Below are 17,984 nucleotides of genomic sequence, written 5' to 3'. Positions count from 1 at the left end.
CGCGTCGGCTGCCAGCGCGCGCCGCAAATGAGCCTTATTAATCATCCCCATCATCGTGCCCTGACTTCTGAGCTTCCTCTGTTCCCAGATTCTCATTAATAAGGCAGTGTTTTCCTCGTTTGACATGGAGCTATTTTGAAATCAAGTCTTGCTCCTAGGACCTCGATCCCTTGGTAAGCCATGATTGATTGAAATATATCATGATTATGAAATAAAATAAAATGTTTTTTATTTTTATTTCAGGCAACTAGAGGCCCATACAAATTATAACACACATTCTATCTAATCCAGTTGCAATTACGAATAGGTACATATTCTTATTTTGAAATCAAGTCTTGCTTCTAGAATCTCCATCCCTTGTTAAGCCAAGATTTATTGAAATATATTTTTTTTTTATTATGCATGGGTTTACTCATGGCCACAGACTAGCCGAGGCGTAGACGTGGCCTACGATGGAGCGAGCTCGCCCATCATTATATCATGATTAAGTATTAACACACATTCTATCTAATTTCAGTTGCAATTAGGTACGAATACATATTCTTATAACATACGCTGAGAAAATGATTATATACTTTTGTACGCTTTTTGCGAATTTGCTGCCTTTTGTAGAAAAGCCTAGGTCGAATAGTTTAACTGTGTGTGTGCTAATTGAGCGTTTCACCACGCGCCGGCTGCCGGAATGCGCTTGCCGCACATTCGTTAGCAATATTCCGCTAACGAACCAAATTAATGGCTATTAAGTTGAATAACGTAGCACTTTGCGTTTCGAATACCATACGCACTCGCACCATACATAATTCTGCTCAGCTGTAAGGTGAAACCCCATTAGAGTATAAAAAAGTAACAATCATAATTATTGATATGCTAACATAAATATTATGTAAATTGGTAAAAATTCATTTTCCACAGACAACTAATACTCATTGACACGCTATAAATTAGTTGCCTTCATCGAGACCAGTCTAACAACCCCTAACAATTAATTTGCGTTGTTTTATCACAGATTACTCATAGCCTCATCCTGTCTCAATCATCAGACCAGCTCCATGTCGTCATAATAATTAAATACATTGTCATCCGATTTATATACATATGTATGCCAAATTACAACTCAATCCGAAATCTAAATGTGGGTCAAAAGATTTGACCTACACTTACATACTAAAAAAATACTGGGGAAGTTAAATAAAAGCTTGTAAAAATTTAACCTTTATTCAAATACAAACGTTTTGAGTCAAAAGTATGTACATATTTACCTACGAGTCTTCAAATTATCTTGTAGCATTTTTGGAAGAGACAATAGTAGCTCTGTATTTCTAAATCACTGCATAGATAATAACCCTCTCGGCAGCAATGGGGTATTTATTGTTCGAAATCAAACCGATAATGGTTTGAAATTAACTTTAATATTTTAACTAAACAAAGATTGTCACGAAATATTTTCAATTTATCGATGTAAAAGTGAAACGAACGCGGACGGTGGAAACAAGAAAATCCAGAGTATTCCAAGTGTCAACCTGAAATAAGCTGCATAAGCTCATGCGATGGGAGAGCCATAAATTAAGTTTTCAATTTGCCAATGACGTATTGCAAAGATGGTGGGGGAAAGAGGGCTGTGTAAATTCGAAATCTATTTTGTAGCGGGTCGGCTCCGTCCATAATATTTGGTTAGTTAATGTTTTGGTCCCAAGTTCGGGCTGGTTGCATGTAGTAAATGCAACACAGCGCTCCATTATGTGGCCCATAAATCAAGTGCATTGAAATCGCCTTCCTCCTTCGTGTCGGTGAGCCATCGCCGAGCGGCGGATATTTGAACCAATGCACTGCCGAACCGACTACAGGCCCGACTACACTGACGCTTCTCGTGTATTTGTTATTATGGGCCCATTTGATACTGTGCCGTTATTTGGGTAATTGTCCAATATTATAATGACAAATATCACACATTTATTACACACTTACAAAACACATTGCTACAGGTACCTATGGTACTAAGCAATATTTAGCGTCAACATTTACTTACTTCGTCCGCATAAAATTAGAATGTGAAGTAGATATGTTGCTATGTACAATGCCACTATTAACTGGATACAAACATAGCATGGACGGAATTTAGAAATATGACGGTTGTTAATAAACATGGAATATGTGATAGGTACCTAAGCTGTAGGTACACTACATACTGTAGCTTAGTAACTACATAGGTCATATATTGTTTCAGATACATTTACATTTATTTTTTAATAATTTTTCAAAAACTGTAATTAACAATATACAGTTTTCATACGAAAACGAAAATTCGATTAAGCTAGAGTTCATTTTGAAAATAATCCGACCTTCACCACTGAAGGAGGGCTTTTTCACTTTTTCTTTAGTATATGACACTTAAGTCTATCTCACAAAGTCATACCTTCTTAGGAAAAGGGCATCAGTGCTGCGGAAAGACTTCCTATTGCTTGTTACGTTTATATTAATTATCTCCAAAACTTTTCTTTTATGTATGTCTATGGTGACGAATGCGTAAGTAACCGGTATGCGCGTAAGCGCGTAATACTACACTGAGTATGACCCGACATGTTGTTGGCTACGGCCACAGAATAAATAATAGTACTAGGTACAGAAGACTCACTCTCTAACAAAACGCGTCTGTCACGATCAGCACAGATATGGCCGCTAGGTGGCGACAGCGCCACGCGCGGCAAAATTGGGGTCGAAGGGATGTACTTTTAGCTACCTGTAGCAAAGCGACGAAATCGAGGAGTGAGCCACGCCTGCTACGGCTCTAGGCTCAAAGCCATTGACTACTATAATAAGTACTTACTCACCTACGTGAAAACATATCAGATAAATTATGTATCTAACTTAGAACGAGGGCAAATACCAATCATGACATAAATTTAATAACAAACACACAACACAGGCCGCATTTATAAAGCTAATTATTATTTGAAAACCTAAATATACTATTTTCACCACAACTATGAAATACTTGTAATGTCATACGATTGATAAAAGTATAATATTTAATAATTCGCAAATCCTTACATAACTCATAACAATTGTAGGTACAGTTTTATTAATGTGCGGTATATATATTTATTAGATATACAGTGGTGGTGCTGCAGGTAGCGTACACGATGGGAAAGATATGGAATGTGTATAGCACTGTTAATCAGATAAATACACATTTTCTTCTTTCGAAAGCGCTAATTAACCTGTAAGATACTGTAGTATGTTAGGAATAGAATAGTAAAAGGTGTAATAATACATAATATGCGTTACATGGCATTTGAGCTCAAATAATATTATGAATCAAGTAGATGTGAGAGATCCGTTTACATGAATAGAGCACTTCGTGGAATCCTGTGGTGTGGGTGGGTGTGTGGCGCGCAGTAGGCTCGCGGTGTCATGTTCGGATTAATACCTTGCCCGAGAGACATGATCGCCCAGCTCAGCAAAACGTCAAAGGGAAATTGAAAATTAATTTATGCTTCCAAAATTTCATATAAAGCCACTAGAGATAGAGATTATAAATTTCGCTCGCACATTGAGAACACATTGTTTCCCGGGCAACAAAGTGAATAATAAAGTTTCTATTCCAAAATTGTTACTTGAGTTTATTTAACGTAACATTGTGCACTATGTATTACTTTTAAGTAAAAGTATAAGTAAGTAGATCTGTATTTTACGCGAATTGTAAACTTTAAAAAAATCCTAATAAAGACATAAAATGGAAAGTTTAACAGTTGAAACTCGTAACAAGAACATACGTGTAAATGTATCAGAAGTGTGGCTGTAACGCACTCGTGGGAAGGCTCCAGAAAGAGTCGTAAATAGTCTCGACGCCGCTCACTTATAAATTAGGATCATAAAGCAGTTGCCGAACTTTGTTGGCGGCACGACGGCCATAAAACAACGCTTACGTCTCCGAGGGGACCCGCGACGCTGTCTCGCCTGCGATCTTTCAATTACGAAAAATCCAACCAAATGCATACTGCGAGCAATTAATCTGTTCACATCAAGTTCCAAGTTGTTCAAGTCGGCCCATTTGCTTGCTCATTTCGAGCCAGCTGCAGCTGTTTGGACAGATAAGAGTCGTGGAGTGCTTTTGCGTGTTTAGATAAAAACTTACGCTACATTTGCAATTTCGAGAGAGAGCTTATTATTTATTTCTAAATTAGCCGATGTTTTATTTCCACTCTCTCTCGCACACATTGCAACGCCGCGAATGAAGGATTGCATTTGTAACTCATGACAGCAGTTTTAAATTACCAAATTACAAATACGTAATGCGGCGAGTTTCCGGATGCGCGGCACGCGTGAAAACAGGAGTGTGAATATGAATCAAAATTTCAACAATTGCTGATGTCCGTTTTAATTGCGTCCATTGCTGTTCATTACATTACTAGCATCTGAATCATACAAAATAAAATATAACTGAAAATAAGCTAAGTACCCATCTTGACAAAAATCCAAAGGAACACGAATTTTGTTGTAATTATTACTAAAATATATCCGGCAGTAGGTAAGTTGAGAGTGCACGAGATCTAACATGAATAAATAAATAATACATATTATATATTATAAAATTAATAAAAAAAAATTAGTGTTATGTTTAGTTTATGTGTTATTTTAATTACTTATGAAAATATAATTGATTTATTGACCCAAAAAAAAAAAAGAAAATAACAGCATGCAGCAGGTACCTTCAGATCCACAGCGCAGGCTTCGTCATCATACAGATAGCTCATCCACCTCAGGTTTCGTCAAAAATTGCTATTTTGAAATATATTTGTTCTTAATATATATTATGTGACATTATTACACAAATTGACTAAGCCCCACAGTCTGCTTAATAAGGCTTGTGTGATGAATACATATTTAATGTGCTGAAAATTTCAACAAACAGAAATTTGCCAAAAGCATCACCTCCTAGCATAAGGACTTAAACAACGACTTGGCCCCCTTGTAACATAACATACGAGTATATCTAAAAAAGTCTCCTTTTTAATGCGACGATTTTCACGGACGGGTAACTACTATGAAACCCTATTTTGAGCAATTTTATTGAGCATGGCCCAACATGCTCTTGGTCGGTTTCATGGTCAAGTTAGAATTTGAACATGTGTCTGTTCTTTAGGTACTAAGCAAATCCGTACGTGTCCAATGAAAAAAAAACATTCTTTTATGTATTCCGTAAAATTCAACGCTGACAATTTCTTTGAAAACTGCCATAGTTTTTATGGCAGATGTGCTAAGTTAGCTTGTCATTCAGAGATCGCGAAATGGCTTGGAAGTAACGCGCAAAGGCGAGTTCCCGCAAACACTTTGCTCGCAGCAGTTGGAGTTCAAAGAAGTTGTCCCGGCTTGTCCCACTCATAAAATCTACAACGACAAGTTACTCACTTTACTTCGCCTCAATTTTAGAGGACAATATTTGTGTTGAAGTATTCATATTCTAACCAAATGTACAGTCAACTGTAAAAATATGGGTGTAGCCAACTTATTCAAAAATATGTCCCATTGTTCTTAATTCGCTGACATAAGAGCTATGGGACATATTTTTAAGATGATTTGTGCACCCATATTTTTACAGTACTGTACTGCACTTTTTATTGACAATTTTATTTTTTGCGGTAAGGCTAAGGGTTAAAAAATAACCTGAATAAAACAAAACATGGCCCAGTTGACGAAGTAGGGACTTTTAAAAGCACAATCATATTGTCAACAGACATCAGTCAAATACGGAGCAAACATATTCCAATTGTATTGACCCTCGAAAGCACCTCGAGAGAGTGGTGTTAAAGGAAATAAGAATTATATTTCCTCGCACGCATAGCTCGCGCCGGGACGCGTGTAAATAATTCAGCCGAGCAGCTCCATCGGAATAACAACATCTGGTCTGTGATTGCTTACGATCAAAATCTTCTCTTTTCAATTTTTTGCCTATTTTTATACGCTTCTGTTCAGTAGGTACAAACAAGTATCGAGCCTCAAAAGTGCGTAGAGTACGATTGTCGCTTTCTTTTTCAGTCTGTTAAAAAAATATACAAATACATAGGTCTCACGTATTTGTATATTTTTTTAACAGATTGAAAAAGAAAGTGACAATCGTACTCTAACGCACGAATCGTACGAAACGCCTATTTAGGCGTGACGTCAAGCTAGGAGTTGACGCTGTCTTGAAGTATGGAAAACAAGAAAATTGCTATTTTGATGTTGAAATATTGCGCAGAGATATATATAACTCCGTATAAGATAAATAAAGTCTAAGAAAAAAACGTGCCTCGGATGTCAAGCAAAAGTCACTGTCGAATAGATGGCGCCATATACCTTTGGCCTATTGTCGTTTAGATGGCGTTGGCGACACTGTTTGATATTTAACAATTTTAACACGTATCAGTGAAAGAACATGGGTCATTGTGGAACAATAAAAATTAATAATCATATATCCGTAAACATATTTTAATTCATTTATACATTTTCAATTTTATTTTAAGTTTTAATCGTGTGTCGATAGATGGCAGTAAATGTACCGCGACTACAAAATTTACTTTGACAGGACCCCTCTATACTATCTATTCTTTTTGTATTGCGTTTATGCGTATAGTTGCTATATATATATATATATGTATATATACAATATATTTTTCAAAAATATGTAAGAAATAAATTGGTACTTTAACATTTATCAACTTTTCTAAAGGTCTTGTAATCTTGTAATTTTTTGTCGTTTCCATATAATTTTAGTGACCAATATTCTGCGGTAAATTACTAATTTTCTATCTATTTAACTACTTTTTGTTATAAAATTCAACATGTTATCACCCCTATTGTATTTAATATGTAATTGTATTTAAAAAAAGTATCTTATGATATGAAGTTTGTCCATTAAATATGTTCAACAACACGGAATTAACGGAAAAATGTGAAATCCGCTATCTTATGCATAATTTTTATAAAATTGTAAGGGTTTTTTTATTTTACACTGCATTTCTTAAAATTCCTAATTTAACCTACGTATCTACTCATTCACTCTAGGTACACTTATCTCTCATACTAAGATCTGAATAATTAAAACGACATAACAAAAGTTACTTGTGCTGTCAACGTTAAAGATTATTTACATTATTCGTCTTATTACAAAGGAGTAAGATACACAAATGCAAACATATCTTCTACGTCGACTGTACACAATTACACATACTTGTCGTCTTTTTGTGTTCAGCAACCTCTGGTTTGTTAATGCAACCGTGTGTAGTACAAAAGAAAAAGCACAATAGTCGGTTGGCGCGCACGGTATGCGGTTCACAAACAAGGCAAAGCCGGCAATACGTGACATGCAATGCGATGCGACGCAAATCAAAAGTATTTTTGCCCAATGACTAATCACAATTAATTCAAGATATTTTATCCAGTAAATATTTAGGTACTCAAAGAATACCAATAGAAACAAAATAAATTAGAAATAAAATAAAGTAAATAAAATAAAATGAAATAGAATAGAAGAACTTGGCTTAATTTTCTGAAGTGTTTGGTTAACTGTGATTATAATGCCATAGATTTTACTGACGAGGGAGGATGGAGGCAAAAATAGGGACTCTTTAATGTTAGTTTCGTGCAACACGTACCCATTTCAGTTCAGCCAAAAAAGTAATATTCACAAAAAACGTAAAATATTCTATTATCACGTCATCATCATCATCAACTTCCTCGTGTTATCCCGGCATTTTTGCCACGGCTCATGGGAGCCTGGGATCGGCTTGGCAACTAAACTCGAGAATTGGCGTAGGCACTAGTTTTACGAAAGCGTATACTAGACCTTATTGGTATTAGTCCAGTTTCCTCACGATGTTTTCCTTCACCAAAGCGACTGGTAAATAACGAATGATGTTTCGGGGTTTGAACTTGCGACCTTCGAATTGAAAATCGCAAAGGCCAACAGCGCTTCAATTAAACAAAAAGTGCGCAACAATAAAAAAGTATTCGGATTTTATATAATCTTTCAACTCTTTTTTAACCATCTAAAAGGGCGTAAACATTTACCCATTTTCTTGGCAATACAAAAAAACGTTAATTTAAACCTCGATTGCGCCAGATAGGGCAGAAAATATGCTCTTAGAAAAAAGTTACAAAAAGAGGGTGTACCTATAATCGGAAACCATACCTACAGGAAATCTACCTTGATATTTTAGCAGAAACAGAAACCAACATACCTTGATATTTTAGCAGAAACAGAAGTAAAATATTTATAAAGGTATAAAAGTACACAATAAAATGATGATTAAACGTGTTTTGTATTCTTCTCCGGTTCCCCGAGTAATCAAATTACCTGCCACTGAAATGATTTCACTGATTCCAAATATTTTAATTGACAAACAGAAATTGTGCTCCGAAAATAGCGATTAAATCGTGCTTGCATATTTGCGGGATGTTAATTCAATGAGCAAACATCAAGTCAAAATAACAACGAAATCCATAATAATATTACTCTTTACAATACTTCGCACTCAAATAGGCACCCAACGATGTGTGTTTAATCGGCAATAAAATAGGTAAGTAAAAAATAAGTTTTTAGTCCTAATTTAGTTTTACCTCTAAATACTATTTAGCTTTTGTGCAAAATTTATAAAAAATAAGTTTTTGGCAAAAATTTCATTTTTGGTACAAGCTTTTATCGCTGACTGTACTTTTCTTACGACAGACAACTAATACTCCTTCCTAGAGTTCCTATGGCCACCTCCTGTCTCCATCATCAGCTCGATGGTACCATAATATTGCATTGTCATCCGATTTATACATGCATGCAAAATTTCAGCTCAATCGGAAACCGGGAAGTGGATCAAATTTAACTTGTAAGATTTGATTACAGACAGACAGACAGACAGACAGACAACGGTCAGGTGAAACTAAATAAAAGCTTGTAAATAAACAGTGCATTTTAGACCTATGTTCGTGATTTTTTTTATCGAGCGAAATACAAAAACTCAGGACTCGAATCTTTTACGAGTAAGTCCCTCAAGAAAGGCCTGCTTATTAAATTACTAGTACCTAATGGCAGCCGTATTATGATGAAAAAACGATATAACTTTAGTCTCCGTTTTCCGAACCTACTGCACCTTAATATAACACAATTAACAAACACATTGACCACTGTTTTGACGACCGTTCTGGCCTAGTGGGTAGTGACCCTGCCTGCGAAGCCGATGATCCTGGGTCCGAATCCCAGTAAGGGCATTTATTTGTATGATGATATAGATATTTGTTCCTGAGTCATGGTTGTTTTCTATGTATTTAAGTATTTGTATATTATATAAATCGTTGTCTGAGTACCCACAACACAAGCCTTCTTAAGCTTACTGTGGGACTTAGTCAATCTGTGTAAGAATGTCCTATAATATTTATTAATTTTATTTATTTTACTGTAGGAAAAGGTTTAACATTTACGTAACTATTTATTTATGAAATAATTGCACGGCTTGTCCGATTAAAGCTCAACTGGACTGTAAAGATGCAGTTTTGTAGATCACCGCACGTTCATTACTGTTAATTGCCCGCTTGCATTATGCCTACTGTACACAACCATATTGCTATCAATTGCAAAAATTCGTTAAACGGATATAGGTAGTGTTTTTCTTTTTTAATATTTGACGGCAACTATACTAGTGCACTTGTGTTGTATGATACAATGGAATTACCAATACGAATAATCCTGTTTTAGTAAAGCAACCAACATATACGTACCTATATGTATAATGACACTACGCACAAATATAGAATTTTCTTTTATCATCGTATTTTTTCCCTCAATATCAAAATATCAGTTTAAAATATTTCATTTAGTTTTTTGAACATCTTAAGATGAATCTTAAAGTTTTGTTTTACAATAAACAACGTTAGTCCTTTACTTAAAAATAAACCTATTTTTTATTTTAATTGTAAGTATTAATATTTACTGGTAATCGTACCTACCTATCTAAGAGTAATTCTCAATAAAGGCAAGAAATAATCGGTTAAAAATTTTAGAAATCTACAAATCTCAAGAAACTACTTTAAGGTATACCTTCTTCTTCTTCCTTGTCGTATCCTCATGGCTGAGGGACGTGACGAATGTGGACACTTTTCACCAGCGCTCTCCAAGCCACTCTGTCTTGGGCCCAGTGCATGCTAGCCTGCAATGTGGCGTTTGTCTCTGACGTTATTCTGTCCGCCCAACGCGTGGCCATACGTCCACCCCTACGCTTCCTTGCCATACGGCCAGTAATAAGGAGCTTTTCCAGGCTATCTGGCCCTGCCCTGCTCAGATGGCCGAAGAAACCAAGTACACGTTGGGAGCAAACAGTGGAGAGCCTCGTTGTAATGTTAAGTTCGTCGAGAATTGATGCATTTGTACGGCGTTCAGTCCATGAGATCCGGAGCATTCTCCGCCAGCACCACATCTCGAACGCATCTATCCTGCGACGGGTTTCGGTTTTGATGGTCCAGGTTTCGGACGCGTATAAGAAGATCGAGAAAACAAGGGTCCGCATTAGTCTGATCTTTGTTTTGCGGTTTATGCTTCTGTTATCCCATATTTTCTCGAGTCTTTTCACCGCAGCTTTGGCCATCTGTGCTCTTCTAACTACCTCTGGGCCGCATTCCCCATCGTCACTTATTTGAGATCCCAGGTACACAAACTTGTGAACCACCTCCAGATCGTGCAACTCGTATGTTCTCTGCGCTTTACCAGGGCGGTCAATAAACATCAACTTCGTCTTACTTCTGTTGATTTTAAGACCATACTCATTGCTGACGAGCTCAATCCTTCGCAGCAACAGTGCAAGTTCGTTTTCAGAGGCACCTATTATAGTCGTGTCATCTGCAAAACGGAGGTTACTGATTTTTTGGCCACCAACCTGGATACCCCCCTCCCAGCCTTCCAATACCCTTCTCATTATGTGTTCACCGATGAGATTGAACAGCTGCGGTGACAGGATACAACCTTGCCGCACTCCTCGTTCAGCTCTAAAGGGTTGTGACACAGTGTCCTCTATCCGCACTCTAGACTCGCTGCTCAAGTATAGGTTTTGCACAAGAAAGATTAGGTGCTGCGGTATCCCCATTTCGCCCATTACTCTGAACATTTTACCCCAGTTGATGCAATCAAAAGCCTTTGCGTAGTCAATGAAGCACATAGCCATAAAGACGTCGTGCCCTCTGCATTTCTCAATCAATTGCCTCACGTTGAGTATTTGCTCCCGAGGTATACCTATCAGGAATGTACCCTTGAATTAACGGTGTTCAAAAAAACAGTGTACAACATTTCCTATACATATTTGAATTAAAATAAAAACTAATTTTTGCTGGTAAACTATTTAAAATAAAATGTTCCCGTGAATATGATGCAAACAAGGAGGTTCCCCCTTTACAAGGGAACACAAAATTGTGGCACGTGTAGCTTAATGTGCGAGTTAATTCACACAATTTAGTCGAAGGTTAATCTTACAAAAAAGTTGGCGGTTCATTATGAGATCCACATGCCTAAAATGCCGTTCGCGTGACTCCGTATAATTATCACGGGAAAGCTCACGTTTACTCGGATGTTATTCATTTAAATTTCATAAAGGAAAATTATTAGTTTTACGAAAACTTTAATCCAATCGTATTCGTTGGAAATTGATCGCTAATGTAGTTCTAACTTTATATATCATCATAGTATTGTTTGTTTGACGCCTAATGCACAAATTGTCCACACGGATGATTGATAGTGAAACTTTATTTACTGCAATTACTTCGGGTCGCCCCACTTACATATAACCTGTAAGTTTATAAATTTAAGCAACAGAACATAAAATTTACATATAACTTATTTGCGCCGGAGGTGCGTCGGCTCGTAAATCTTGCGACGAGGGGATTTTTGTTTGTGAAGTTGTTTTTATTTCACTTTATCTATGTAAGGCAAAGGACTGAATACTCCGGCGCAACTCGGGGACCCGCTCAACTTCAATAAATCAATTTGTACACTTACTCGTACTTATATGTTTTCGCCGAAACGAGTTCGCAAAGTGACGGGGCTAACTCTGGCTCTGAATGTTAAAATTTCTACTTTGTTACTGTATAATCAAATCAAGTCTGGCCCAAAGGAAATCTCTTACGTGATTTTCATAATCCTTTGACGTATAGGAAATGTGTAGGTAGGTACCTACATTATATTTTGCAAAAGGATTATTGCAATTACAAAAGGTTGCAATTTTCACCAAAATTTTACATTTATTTTGATTGAAATAAACGGAAACAGTTTATCTACGGATTCTACGAACTTCACAAAAATAAATATTATTTCAGTAACATAAGAAAAAGGTAACTTCATAAACAACTACACGGGGAACAAAGTAATAGCTTAATTCTAACGTCAACACAAAATTATTATATCTCGTTGCGAATGTAAACGTCCAACAACAAAAACAATGTCAACCCTTTGACAATCACTTAAACGAGTTAGTCATTTCTGTGAGTACCAAAATAAAATACGTGTCCATAACGTTTTGTCCGAACTGAGCCTTGTCCATTTTGCATCACAAAGTTAGATGTGTTTGTCGTTCTATTTTAAACGCGATAACGCCAACTTTCCAGTCCTCGAAATGTGAATACTGTGTTGCGAAAATGTGACTACCGGAAAGTGTACAAGTAACTCGGCTGTCCTTCCGCGACACACATTGTCAGCCGGCTGAGGCGGAGGAGGCAGCGACGGAGCCGGCAGATGAAAATTTGCCTAGTCGCAGTAGTTATCATATTCTCTTATCAAAATGATTAAAAAAATCATTTTATCTGGTCTTTCGTGGGTAAATAACCCACATCAGAACTGCGATTATGAACTACGCACATTGTTACCTGCATAGGTAGACCCGGAATAAGAAGTCTGCCTTGTGATATGATTATTGCGTGGGTTGTTGCAAGCGAGCTATTCCTAGTTTCGTCGATATTATTGAATTTAATATAATAAAGCCCCTTAAAATTTAACCAAGGGCCATTAATTTTTTTGTAGATACACGGTTTTAACCACGTTAATAATTTATGATATATATTCTTAATCTTAATTCAAATACTTAATATGGTTTCCCGCTACCGCCTTTGATAAGGACATCAGACCCATAGAACAACCAACCCTCGAGCCATTTCTATTCAAATTTCTTTATTGTAGAGAACTACTCTCGTCACAAATAATATTAAGATAGCATTTAAATATTTAAACAGAAACCTGTCGAGTTTAAAATAAATGAAAACAAAACAACAATTTGCCCAATTTATGAATAACTTTTTATGAACTTCTTAACTTTATTACTACTTTGAATTACTTGAGTAAGTGACAGATTGTAAGATATTAATTCAGACTATTGTTTTTATTACTGAGAATAAAACTTAGAATGTTTAAGGAATTTTAAATAAGTAACAATAGGCATGTAACAATTAAAAATCACGAACCGAATCTTGGCATTGAGATTTATCTATTTCATTTCATTTATTTCATGCAACCTAGTTAAGGTCTAGATGTTAATGTCAAAATGACTGGTCCTGAGATCAGGTCTTTAACTTCAATGTCCCCGCTAGGTTCACGTTTCTTTCAGTGAGTGCAAAGTTTTCACCTTTAATTTATATGAAAATTTCTTTAGTAAAAGTTAGTCACATTATTCATTTGCAGTATGAAATGTGTCGTGAAATTAAATAGTAGGTACGTACCTATGCATTTTCTTATATGTACTTAGTCTACGCCAAAGTTGTCATAATCATAATATAATAAAATCATAAACTGTGTTATATCATCAACTCGTAATTATGGTGATATTGGTGAAACTTAAAGATACGCGCTTCATGCTTTTATATGAGATTCTTTACTGTTCAGTACAAATCTGACGCCAGCTCTCTGGTATATAGGTACTGAAAAACCCGACATTTCTTCAACCAAAGAACGTCACCTTTTGACACTGACAGATGGGTATCGTACCGCTGTGACATGTTATAAGCATTGTTCGAATCGGGCCGCTACTACCTTCGTGGATCACATTTTCAGGAAGTTACTTACAAATGAAGATTAGAACTTTGTTTAAAATTACTTTTGATTACAATGAGTATTACCGAAAATGTAATTATAAAATTGTGACGTGTAAGTTTTGAATGATTCACGGTTAATATCACTTATATCGACCGGGATATGAACCGTGATAATACAAAATGTACTTACCTAATCACGGTTCATATCCCGGTCGATATAAGTGTTGTGTGACGTATATTGTACCTACTTATTACAAGTACAAGCATGTACAAGTTGCGTATATTAACTCCCACACGAAATAGCCTACTTAGTATTAAATTTACAGAAACAAAAGTGAAATAGGAAGAACGACAGTTAAGTTCCAGTTGAAATTAATGAAGATTACAAAATTCACGGCCATTGAGTTCCGCGCTTCGGGGAACCTTTGACTCTAAGTCGCTTGTTAAACTAAATTGAGAGAAATAATAGGACTCATTTGTTTGGTTTAAAAGTTTAAATTTTGCCCTCTGGATATATTTCTTAATAATCAACCATTTAGCCATTTAATTAACTCGATATTGTTATAAAAAAAAAATTAATAGGCAAAATTTTAATTATATTTTTCCTATAACAAAAGAAGTGATAATATATATAAATAAGTGGTTAATATAAGTAGGTTACTCTCGTAGTATTAACACTATTAACAATTTATTTATACACATTGACTTACGCCTTATTAACTTGATGTTTTTATTTAACTTGATTGACTCGTTATTGATTAGGTAAGCTGTATTTAATCTTCATGTTTTAAAAATCATGTAGGAAATAGCTTATAAAGGTAAAATGTACAGTGACAGTATTTAGTGAGGTTTAAAACATGCGAATGATACTTACTTTCTTCCTTTTTGGTCGGTGTAGACGATATGATTCCTCACAGTAGGTGTGTGCCGAGTACGGCCGAGCGAATGCGCCTCCATAGCGAAGCTGTCAGCGATAGATCTCGGGACTCCTGCGCCGCCCCGGGCCGAGTCGCCGCCGCACTTCCAAACTGTCCGCAAGAGCTCCCCAGTTACTGACCGCCCGCCTAGAATTATTCGCCCGTCTGCCTGTTCTGCGCCTGCCCGTTTAACAACTTCAGATGGCCGGCTTGTTAGAGCGCACTGTTACCAGACATTGTATACACAGTTCCAACTTCTTGGCTGCGAAAGTTTTACCCGCTTTGTTGAATATGTTTGTTAATGCTGTCCTGTTAACTCGACTTCAATTTCAAAGTACATTTAAGGTCTTTGCCAACTATTTGGTACAGTCAGCAGCAGAAGTTGCTAAGCGGGCGTGGTGTTCAAAATTATGTTGACGGGACTTTATTGTTAAGAGAATAAGAGCGTGTCAAGGTAATTTTGAACACCTCGCCCGGTTAGCAACTTCTGCTTACCGTACTCGTAATTTTGTATTCAATTAAATTATATTACTTAGACAAATAAAGGATTTGATGATAGATTGATTTTACGAAGTCTACAATTAGTATCATGCAAAAATAAAAATAAATGAATAAAGTGATTTTATTTCAGGCAAGCACCCATATAAACAAAAAATTACCTATATAATTTAAAAATAATAAAGTAGGGGTCAGTTAAAACAAAGGTAAGTTGAAACCAAGTCAATTTTCCGTATTTGGACGCATATTGAGTGACCAGCGGACGTTGGGACGCGGCTAAACAACATATTTTTCAGATATTTCTCAAAATTTACGTTGTTTCAACCTACCTCTGTTTTAACTCAACTCGGTCTCCCCTGCTTAAATATTACGATTGTTTTTATTTTTATCTTCCCGCTATCTACTGCCGACCGGTATCTATTCAGCTCGGAAAATCCGTTTAAAATAGCGTACTTATTCCGCTTCATGGCGGCGAAGCATGCAGCAGGATAATTTATGCTGTTATCTTTCGTACATGAATAGTGCTTTGGCTAAGTCTCGGATATCACAAATTCCTGGAATAACTCGTAAGAATATTGTAGTTTATGAATGAATTCCATTCATCAAGTGTCAATTCAATTATTAAATATTAATTTCGAAGATCGCTGTACCTACTGAAATAGTAAAATTGTTTTTTTTTTTACTTGAGAGCTACTTATTTCCTTAAGGCTTAAAATATACAACAGAACTGCTTCTAAAAATTCCTTCTAAATCTTTATTTGGGTAGCTGTAAATTAACCGTAGATCCACAGATATATAATTTTAAGTAAATTTATTATTTTAAGTGTGGTTACTTTTATTCACTGAGATTTTTTTATTGCTTACAAATATGGATAAGAATGTTTTTATACATTTTTATATGTACCTAAACGAGTCTCTCAATTTTTTAAAGAAGTTATAATTTACGAGAAAATTTGTAAGCAATTCAACTAATGCACAAATACAATACCTCAGGATATATCTAGTTGAGAACAACGTTTATTACCATGAGTAAATAGGTTCTTAATATGTAAGTTTGTAGCGTATCAAGTTAGCAACATAGAACTACGCCACAGAGCCGTATATTAGGTAAATAAATAGCGAAGTAGGGACAGGAAAAGGACCCGTGTACCGCGAAGTATATAAGACTGTTTACATAAGAACATATTTACCTTCAGCGGGTAGGCGGAGCCTGGATTGAGGCGGGCTTATTTGCCATCGACAAGGAGGTGGAGTGAAAGTCGTTGTTTATCGATACCACAATTTATATGAAACCTTACGCTGGTATATTAATCACTTTTCCTAACACATATATATACTTCTATAAGCGTATATAATAAAGTACTCGTAATCAAAAATGTTATAAGATATTGCTTAATTTATTAATAGCAAGGTTTGATAGATGAATTAAAATAATTCCGAGTCAAATTTAAACGATTATGTAATAATAAGGGTTTATCATTTCATAAATAGGTACTTGTCGGGTGTGCTGGTATAATTGGTGAGCAGATCGGAATGTGGGGAAGCGGCGGAATGCGCGCTGCCGCCGGTGCTGGTTCCGTTTAGCAATCAGCTGGATACCGGCCGTTTTCCATTCACTAACGACTTGTAACTTTTTTAACATTAGGTAAGTAAATACCTAGTAAAATTATTTACAGAACCTAGGTTTTGAAAATAAAATTAATTAAGTAGATACTTCAGCTTCAGGTGGATATTGGTCACTTTTTATTTACAGGTTATTTTTCGGTTTTTAACGAATAAATGTGTAATTCAATCGTTCAAGGTCACGTAACACGACGTAACACTTACAACATATAATAATAAACTCTGTTTAATTTAATTTCCCAATTACGAATCCAATGGGTATGATTTAGTAAAAGATACACTTTAAAAGCTGTTTGATCAGCAGCAGTAGGTACATAGTAGGAAACCCCATTTCAAATAAACATTACCTAAGTACAAGCATTAAAATATTTAAAACTGTATAAACAAAATTATACAATGATTACATTATCTAATACTTAATCAATCAATCATCGTTAATTTCGATACCATCTACACAATAGGATCCTACGTAATAAGTTACGAGTGGGACTCGGCACGCAAGACAGGAGTCGTGCAGCCGCCTGCCAGGCTCGCGGCCAACTGAACTACGAACCCTTCGCGCCAAAGTATCCTGCAGCTCACATTGAACTCAAACGAATAACCACCTTACCTCTCAAACAATTACGTTCTATTTCGCAACACGTTTGTATCATAAAAGTCTTCACCGACAATCAAGCAATAAATTGAAAGATGTGCCAAGAAAATCTAATTCTTTCTCCGAGAACTTAATGATGTCTTTAGTACTGACGATGACACGGAGCTCGCGATATTCATCTAGCAGGTCTTCAAATCGAGAGGCTCTATGTGTAGGAGCAGAGGACTCATTTTGGGAGATGTGGAGCGAGAGAGGCGGTCGTAAGGCTCGAGGGGTGGCGCGTTGACGCGCGCATGCGTCTATCTTTTTAACATTTCGGT

General features: G+C 36.1%; 1 protein-coding gene across 1 annotated transcript in view; it reads right to left on the bottom strand.

Moving 5' to 3' along the window:
* Positions 1 to 17,749, bottom strand: part of LOC134666554 (zeta-sarcoglycan-like) — a 35,617-nt gene extending 17,868 nt beyond the window's left edge. Inside the window, exons 1-2 of the mRNA XM_063523750.1 lie at positions 17,517 to 17,749; positions 14,906 to 15,210 (exon numbers count right to left, since the gene is read on the bottom strand). Of these exons, the coding sequence (XP_063379820.1) occupies positions 14,906 to 14,988 (83 nt within the window). The 5' untranslated portion in view covers positions 14,989 to 15,210; positions 17,517 to 17,749. The remainder of the gene's footprint in view (positions 1 to 14,905; positions 15,211 to 17,516) is intronic.
* Between the last annotated feature and the right edge of the window lie 235 nt (positions 17,750 to 17,984).

The sequence above is a fragment of the Cydia fagiglandana genome, chromosome 8 (assembly GCF_963556715.1).
Source record: "Cydia fagiglandana chromosome 8, ilCydFagi1.1, whole genome shotgun sequence".
NCBI lineage: Eukaryota > Metazoa > Arthropoda > Insecta > Lepidoptera > Tortricidae > Cydia > Cydia fagiglandana.
This window is presented reverse-complemented; position numbering and strand designations above follow the sequence as displayed.